The 9176-nt window shown below is 37.8% G+C and overlaps 1 protein-coding gene across 3 annotated transcripts in view; it reads right to left on the bottom strand.

Annotated features, from left to right (window-relative positions):
• Nucleotides 1-1026: 1026 nt before the first annotated feature.
• DLAT (dihydrolipoamide S-acetyltransferase) overlaps nt 1027-9176 on the bottom strand; it is a 37972-nt gene continuing 29822 nt past the window's right edge. For all 3 annotated transcript variants that reach the window (XM_032167379.2, XM_032167380.2, XM_032167381.2), the window contains exons 12-14: nt 4820-4982; nt 3712-3848; nt 1027-2477 (exon numbers count right to left, since the gene is read on the bottom strand). In XM_032167379.2, coding sequence (XP_032023270.1) covers nt 2348-2477; nt 3712-3848; nt 4820-4982 — 430 coding nt within the window. In that variant the 3' untranslated portion in view covers nt 1027-2347. The remainder of the gene's footprint in view (nt 2478-3711; nt 3849-4819; nt 4983-9176) is intronic.

The following is a 9176-nucleotide window of genomic DNA, read 5'->3' as shown; positions in this document are numbered from 1 at the left end:
AATAAATAAATAAATAAATAAATAAATAAATAAATAAATAAATAAATTTGGAGACCAGATTTTTCTACAGACTTCATTTTACATCACTTACCAGTAGTGATGATGATTTCCCCATGTATTCCAGGACTTGTGCATTACACATGATGAACATTCCTCCTATCTCTCTAACGTGCTGGTTTACTCCTTTCTAGACTATGCCTTGGGATACCCTAACTTCACAATCACAAGCTTCAGAATTGGGAATAAATCACCTAACAGAACCAGACCACACTTTCCATCTTGGTAATAAGTGCCATACCCCAACACGGGGTGCTTCAGGAACTCTTTGAGCTTAAATATGTTAGATTACATTCTCCTAAATGCAGTCCATATTTTACCAATTATATAAACTCAAAATGTATCTGTATTGAGAGCTTATACATACATGGCTGTCCCTAGATCTAAATAATTTAAATGTGAAAATAATTAGCAACAGATCAAAAATTAAACCAGACATATTGAAGATTTATACTTTAATTTTTAAATAATCACATATGAACCAAAAGCACTACTTCTAACTTTTTTCTTTCAGCTCTGGTAAGAGACTGAATCCAGATTTAGATTATAGCTCAGATTAATTTTTAACTCAACAATGTTTATTAGAAGGCAACTGTTTTTATTTTTTTTCAAGGGGAACAACAGAACCACAAGCATTAGTGAAAGATGAATTATCTTTGAAGTTTTGAATGTTTGAACCAGATTTGGATCATATTGATGATGGTCCCTTGTGATAAGCTTGTTTCTTTTGGATAATCTTCAACCTAAAATTACTAATTACTGAAAAATCAGATTAATGTATGATTTTCTTAATAATACAGAAAGGTAAAAGTCTGTGTGGAATATATGGAGTGTCACTTGTGCACCACTTAATAATGAATATTTAGAAACAGATTCAACACTGATACACTTAAAGCAAATTTCAGGGGCTAACTCCAATATTACATATACAAGGAAGCAGTGGTCAGATTCATTTTAAGTAGTCATAAATAATTTCAAACGTTTATTAAAACACATAAATAGAAAGTCTGGAATTGTGATAATGTTCCCAATTTTTATAATCCAGAATATCGCCTCCTTCTTTCCTTCCAAAAGAAAGGCAAAATCTAACAAAATGGAAAAAAGTATTTAGGCTAATAAGGTAGCAACCTAGTTAATTTTTTCTCTCCAACAGTATTTTAGGGCTTTCTTATTTTACATGAGACGATGCTGGAGTAGAAGGACACAGAACACTTTTTTACACACATTTAACTTTTTTACTTTATCAAAGTAGAAATTACCATTTTGTTTTTGGCATTTTTAAGCACTCCAAAATGTTTACCAATGTACCCCTCCTTTTCAGACAGGACTTGGGATAAATGGACTTTGGCACATATTTAACTCTAGTAACAATATTTTACATATGTACACTTATTCCATGTATATTCCTTAGTTATTTGATAGCATTTTCCACAGTGGAGTAATAAATTCTGTTCATTAGGTTCATTTACAATGAACTACCAGTTAATCTTGGAAAATTTTAGTTTCAGAACTTCTGTTAAATTATATTAAGAATGTTTCTTTTTTGGAGGTAACTGTTGAATTCTGTACTCAAAATTACACATTTGTTTAAATAAATATCCACACAAATTCTCATTTACATCAAGTAGCTGGCTTATATTTAGATTATCTCAAGGGGGGGAACAACCATGTGTAGGGATTCATAGAAAAATAAACAATCAGCTGAAGAAGTCTAAGAAAATGCTGACTTTTAAAATTTCACTTATTTTCCTTGAAGTTTTCTACCCTTCCCATCGATGATAAACCAAGATCATGTAATGGAAAATTTCAAACCAGGGTTAAATTCTAAAGTAAAGCTTCAATTCAAGCCCTTCCCCCAAGATAATTAATTTTCCTGATTTATCTTTCTCTCACATCTAAGGAGAACATTTTAGGCAGTTAAATTTCAGAACTTCAAGGTTTCATCCAGGTTACCTTTATGTACTTGTCTTTAGGGAACCACAATTCTACCTATTGTACATTTCCTAGAGGAAGTACTTATCACCAAAAGGCTAGGCAAGGCCACATACATGTCCCCTAATTAGAATACAGGGCTAAAAATCTGCTGTCTGATTATTAAATGTGCACGATATTTGGGTGTAATCGGCATTTTAAAAATTCAGTAATGCCCATTATAAATAACTTATCTGGACAGACTCAATAATAAAAATAACTGGTTAAAATAAAAAGAACCACCTGTTTAATAACATATAAATATCTTGATAAGAATGAATCAGTGTGACCTGGGAGAGTTTAGAAATTCTTGAGTTAGTTACAACAACATAGTGATAGGTTTTTCAAGGTACTTTCTAAACTCAGCAAGCCACTGGGCTCCAACTGCTCCATCCACCACCCGGTGATCACAACTGAGTGTAACAGACATCATGCTAGCCACATCAAACCTAGAAAAAGATAAAGACATTTTAGATATTCTGAAAGAAAAGACTGCATTTCAGCCAGTAACCACCCAAATGCTCACTCCTACCCTATAATCCCAACCAGGTAATATTTCCTATCTACTCTTCCAGTCTCCTATACTTTTAGCTCAAATTAATAGCTTGAAGAAACAGACAAGATACCTAAACTATGGGTGGGCAATGGGCCAAATCCTGCCCTCTGCCTGTTTTTATTAAGTAAAGATTTGCTGCAATTCATTTGTCTTGTTTATGCCTCCCTTCATATTACAATGGCAGAGTATTTACAACAGCAGCCATATGTCCCAGAAAGCCTAAAATACTTACTATACGACTAAAAAAAAGCATGCTGACTCCTTACCTAGAATAAATAAGGCTTTCCACCTCAAATAGGACGAACTGCATTTAGTAAAGTTCTGCCTTGAAGAATTTCATATTTTATATATATATATAATTTTATTTGAAGATACAATATAGCATGCCAATAACTATATATAAAACTGAGACTCTGGCCAGGCACAGTGGCTCATTCCTGTAATCCCAGCACTTTGGAAGACTGAGGTGAGCAGATCATTTGAGGTCAGGATCAAGACCAGCCTGGCCTACATGGTGAAACAACATGTCTACTAAAAATACAAAAATTAGCCAAGTGTAGTAGTACACGCCTGTAATCCCAGCTACAGCTACTCGGGAGGCTGAGGCAGGAGAATTGTTTGAACCCGGGAGGCAGAGATTGCAGTGAGCCGAGATGGCACCACTGCACTTCCGTCTGGGTGACAGAGTGAGAGAGACTCCATCTCAAACAAACAAACAAAAAAACACTGATACTCAAAAACAGGTATGTATGGTTGACCCTCCATATATCCATGGGTTCCGAATCCATAGATTCAACCAACCATGGATCAAAATATCCAGAAAGTAAACAATTCCACACATTTCCAGTAAGCACAACTTGAATTTGCTGCACACTGGGCACTACACTGGATCCATGTGAATGAAGTGCTGTTTAGGTATTGTATTATTATAAGGTCAAGAATAAAGTATCCAGAAGAATGTGTGTAGGTTATATGCAAATACCACATCATATCATATCAGGGACTTGAGCACTGTGGATTATGATATTTGAGGGGGTTCCTGGAGCCAATCCCCTGAGGATACCACAGGACAAGTGTATAATGTAATAAAAATTAGCTTACGACTTCCCCTCCATTTTGGCACTTACCCTTTTTCATTATCTGCAGGGACCAGTTTATCCTCTGAAGCACCAATTGCCAAAATACACGCTTGAGGTGGGTTAATAATAGCAGAGAAATTCTTAATTCCAAACATTCCTAAATTGGAGATTGTAAAAGTGCCACCCTAGAGGAAAAAAATATTAAAAATAAATTTATTGTTTGTCAACATAAATCAGAAAACCTGACGAATGTTCTGTGAAAAGACCTTAAGCTAAAAAGGAGCAAGGTCTTAAGAAAGGCCTGAATGGAATACACATTACTGAAGATATACAACCATTACAACATGAACAAAAATGTCAGCTGGAAAATGTCTTATTTTCAGACAATGTCTTCTTTTGGATATATGATTTAATTTTACTTTATTTTCAGAACCGTATGTCAATAAGAGTTACGTGGCAGGCCAGGCACAGTGGCTCACACCTGTAATCCCAGCACTTTGAGAGGGTGAGGCAGGTGGATCATTTGAGGACAGGAGTTTGAAACCAGCGTGGCCAACATGGTGAAACCCCGACTCTACTAAAAACACACACACACACACACACACACAAAATTAGCCAGGTGCATGCCTGTAATACCAGCTACTCAGGAGGCAGAGGCAGGAGAATTGCTTGAACCTGGGAGGCAGAGGTTGCAGTGAGCCAAGATTGCGCCATTGCACTCCAGCCTGGGTGACAAGAGTGAGACTCCGTTTCAAAAAAAAAGAATTACGCTGGGCGCGGTGGCTCACGCCTGTAATCCTAGCACTTTGGGAGGCCGAGGCAGGCGGATCATGAGGTCAGGAGATCGAGACCATGCTGGCCAACATGGTGAAAACCTGTCTCTACTAAAAATACAAAAAATTAGCCGGGCGTGGTGGCGGGCACCTGTAGTCCCAGCTACTCGGGAGGCTGAGGCAAGAGAATGGCGTGAACCCGGGAGGCAGAGCTTGCAGTGAGCCGAGATCATGCCACTGCACTCCAGCCTGGGTGACAGAGCAAGACGCCGTCTCAAAAAAAAAAAAAATTACGTGGCAGCATCAAAAGGTGAAAAACGCAATAAATGCATTATGCAAACCTTAAAAATAACATAATTAGAAAGCAATAATTAATACCCTACCTGGAATTCATGTGGCTGTAGTTTACCCTCTCTTGCTTTGGTTGCTAAAGAAACAACATCATTAGCAATGGTTTCCAGTCCTTTTATATGTGCATTAAACACAATAGGTGTGATGAGTCCTGCGGGAGTACTGACCGCAACACTGACATCAACAACATGATTTCTGTTTAAAAAGAAAAATAAATATAATAAAAAATAGTGTTTATTAAGAGCCTATGTGCCAGATTAAGCAAGAATACTTATATTTACTTCAAAAATTTTTTGAACCAATGTGTGTTATTGTTCAGCCAAAGATGATGTCTATCCTAATTTTTACATTTTGCTGTGCCCTCTCCTTGACTTGTAGTTATTAAAAATCAAAGAGAGGGCTGGGAACAGTGGCTTATGCCTGTAATCCCAGCACTTTGGGAGGCTGAGGTGGACGGATCACTTGAAGTCAGATTCGCCAACATGGCGAATCTCTGTCTCTAGTAAAAATACAAAAGTTAGCTGGGCATGGTGGTGCACAACTGTAGTCCCAGCTACTCAGGAGGCTGAGGCAGGAGAACCACTTGAACCTGGGAGGCAGAGGTTGCAGTGAGCTGAGATCACACCACTGCACTCCAGCCTGGGCAGCAGAGCGAGACTCCGTCCCCCAACGCTGCCCCTGCCCCTGCCCCTGCCCCCACCGCCCGCCAAGAAAACAAAAAAAAAGAATGAGAAATGTGTCAGCAGCAGTAGGGTGGTTTCACACATATCATCTAACATCCCCTGCCATCTGCCTTGACCCACATGAATGTAGCTGAAAAAAAACCCCCACCAATCAGAACTCCTTGGATTTTGAGTGGAAGTACATTGGCTGGAGCTGAGTCTCTGCAGGTAGTTTGAGCAGATGAAAGAAGAGTGAAGGGAAAGAACTGCATTGTAGCAAGAAATAGGAGTGCTCAGGATACATGGGTGGTGGTACCTCAGAAGAACGTAAAAGTAAGGGTTCCCAATCTTTTTTTTTTTTTTTTACACAGTATCAGATCTTCTATTGTCATCAAGTAAGGAGTCCCAATCTTTTCTACAGAAGGTGCCCCTATGCATCTGGATCTTATCTCAGAATACCTTTTTAACACTGAAAATACTCAAATTACTACAAAAAAGAGAGAAACTATACTGAAATTCAGTTATCAAACAGTTCAAAAAGCAAAATTATGACAAATGTGCTTCTGTATTCACTCAATAATAAGATCTTGTTGCAGGTCTAATAATGGCTATCATTTTGAAGCAGCGATGAACAAAATAACATTTTGAGATATATACAACCACAATGGGTTATGAAAATAACTGATTTTTACTGGTCACCAGACACAAGTACTGTTAACATTTGATCTGTTCTCTACATTTATAAAAGGAAGAAATGCTAAATATTAGTAGAGGTTAGTAAAAAAAAAAAAAAGTGATATCCCCGCCCTCCCCGCCCTGCCCCAACTGAAGTTCACAAGCTCATGGATTCATGGATTTTATCCATGGTCTCCTTGGGGTCTGCGTAAGGGCCCCTGCTCGTGTTCTGCAATCCAGAAAAAGTTAAGGCTTCACACGAAGGCACAGCTCTGCCTCCAAAGAACTCCAGCTCATTCTAGGCACAAGCTCCAAAAAGATCAATGGGTACCAAATCCCCCAATTTGCCTAAGTTGGCTAGAGCAGGATTTTGTCACTTGCAAACAAACACAGGGAACTGCTCTAATAAAAACACCATGTATGACTCATTACTTACCACAGGACTCTAGCCAAGGTATCACACAGCAAATACTGCTTTCTTGATTAAATTATTATAATATTGCTTGTTCAATCATCTTCCCTTTGAGACAGTAAGGATAGTATTCCCTATATTGTTCACCACTGAATCCAGTAAACAGTACATGTTAAATAAATGTTGAATGGGTGTATGAACAAGTAAATGAATGGTGTTTGGTTAGAATTAACCGACAACCTCAATCCCTTCATCTAAGTATAGAAATATCTTGATATTGCAGGTTCAGTTCTAGACCACCAAAATAATATTGCAATAAAGCAAGTCACACAAATTTTCTGATTTCCTAGTACATACAAAAGTTATGCTTAACACTACACTGTTGTCTACTAAGAGTGCAACAGCATTACGACTAACAAAAAAAAACGTATATACCTTAATTTTAAAATACTTTATTGCTAAAATATGCTAAAAATCACCTGAACTTTTAGTGAATTGTAATTTTTTTGCTGGTAGATCTTGCCTTGATGTTGATGGCTGCCAACTGATGAGGGATATCAATTATCTTAGCTATATCTTCTGAATAATTTGCTGCTTCACCCTGTACTTTTATGTTATTATGGCCTCCTTTCCTTCAACCTCATGAACCAACCTCTGCTAGCCTCAAACCTCTGTTATGCAGCTTCCTCACCTCTATCAGCCTTCAAAGAATTGAAGAGAGTTAGGGCCTTGCTCTGAATTAAGCTTTGGCTTAAGGGAATGCTGTACCTGGTTTAATCTTTTATCTAGACCACTCAAAACTTTCTCCGTATCAGCAACAAGGCTGTTGCACTTTCTTATCATTCATGTGTTCACCAGGATAGTACTTTTCATTTCCTTCAAGAACTTTTTCTCTGTATTCACAAGTTGGCTGTTTGGCACAAGAGGCCTAGCTTTCAACCTATCTTGGCTTTTGACATGCCTTACTCATTGAGCTTAATCATTTCTAGCTTTTGATTTAAAGTAAGAGACATGAAAGTCTTCCTTTCACTCAAACACTCAGAGGCCATTGTACAGTTACTAATTGGCCTGATTTCAGTTTTATTGTGTCTCAGGGAATAGGGAGGCCCAAGGAGAGGGAGAGAGACAGAGGAATAGCTAGTTGATAATTCTATCAATTCTATCAACCAGTCAGAACACATGCAAAATTTATCAATGAAGTTTGCCATCTTATATGGGCATGGTTCATGGGGCATTGAAACAATTACAATGGTAACATCAAAGATCCTTGATCACAGGTCACCATAACAGATATAATAATAAAATTTGAAATACTCTAGGAATTGCCAAAATGTGACACAGAGACAGGAAGTGAGCACATGCTGTTGGAAAAATGTTGCCATCAACTTGCTTGACAGAGGGTTGCCACAAGCCTTCAATTTATAGAAAAGCACAATAAATCAAAGTGCAATAAAGCGAGATATTCTCACAAGTAGATGGCTCTCACTTCACATCCACACAGTAACAAATATTGATGAGGACACAGAGAAACTGGAACATTTATCCACTATTGGTGGGAAGGTAAAATGGTGCAACCACTTTGAAAAATAATGTAGAAGTTTCTCTAAAAATTAAACATAATTTTACCCTATGACTCCATTCCTAGGAATCTACTGAAGAGAAATAAAAATATATGTCCACGCAAATAATTGTATGTAAATACTCATAGTAGCATCATTCATAATAGCAAAAAACTGGAAAACAAATGTTAATCAACTGGTGAGTGATAAAGAGGTATACTGATATGATTAAACACTATTCAGCAATAAAAAAGAATAAACTACAGATACATGCTACAACATAGATGAGTCTCAAAAACATTTCATTAAGTGAAAGAAAGCAGATGCACAAGACCACATATTTTATAATTCCATTTCTATAAAAGGTCTAGAAAATACAAATCTACAGACTCAAGCACTAGAACAGATTGCCCAAGGGCTGAAGGTGAAAATAAGAATTTACTATAAATGAGCATGAGTGATCTTTTGGGGGGGGTGATGGAAATTTCTAAAATTAGATTGTGGTAAAACTGCGTAATTCTGTACCTTTAACAAAAATCAAGAAATTATACACTTAGAGCAGGTACATTTTATGATATGTAAAATGGCAAATTAAAGTGTTAAAAAGTGTCTACATGCGGCCAGGCATGGTGGCTCATGCTGTAATCCCAGCACTTTGGGAGGCCGAGGCAGGCAGATCACGAGGTCAAGAGATTGAGACCAGCCTGGCCAACATGGTGAAACTCCATCTCTACCAAAAATACAAAAATCAGCTGGGTGTGGTGGCGTGTGCCTGTGGTCCCAGCTACTCGGGAGGCTGAGGCGGGAGAATCACTTGAACCTACTCAGGAGGCGGAGGATGCAATGAGCCAAGATAGCACCACTGCACTCCAGCCTGGCAACAGAACGAGACTCCACCTCAAAAAAAAAAAAAAAAAAAAAAAAAAAGGTATCTATATGCTGGCACAGAGGGGAATTAAAGGAATATTTTAAAAAGATTCCTGCCTCTAGATTTTAAGTATCCTGTATTTATATTTAAGGAATACAAATTCCTTGAATGTTTGCTGCTGTGACGATCATCATGGTGGTCACAGCACGGAAA

Source organism: Hylobates moloch, unplaced genomic scaffold (genome assembly GCF_009828535.3).
Source record: "Hylobates moloch isolate HMO894 unplaced genomic scaffold, HMol_V3 SCAFFOLD_11, whole genome shotgun sequence".
In the NCBI taxonomy this organism is placed as follows: domain Eukaryota; kingdom Metazoa; phylum Chordata; class Mammalia; order Primates; family Hylobatidae; genus Hylobates; species Hylobates moloch.
The sequence above is the reverse complement of the archived record's forward strand: the minus strand, read 5'-3'. Positions and strand labels throughout refer to the sequence as shown.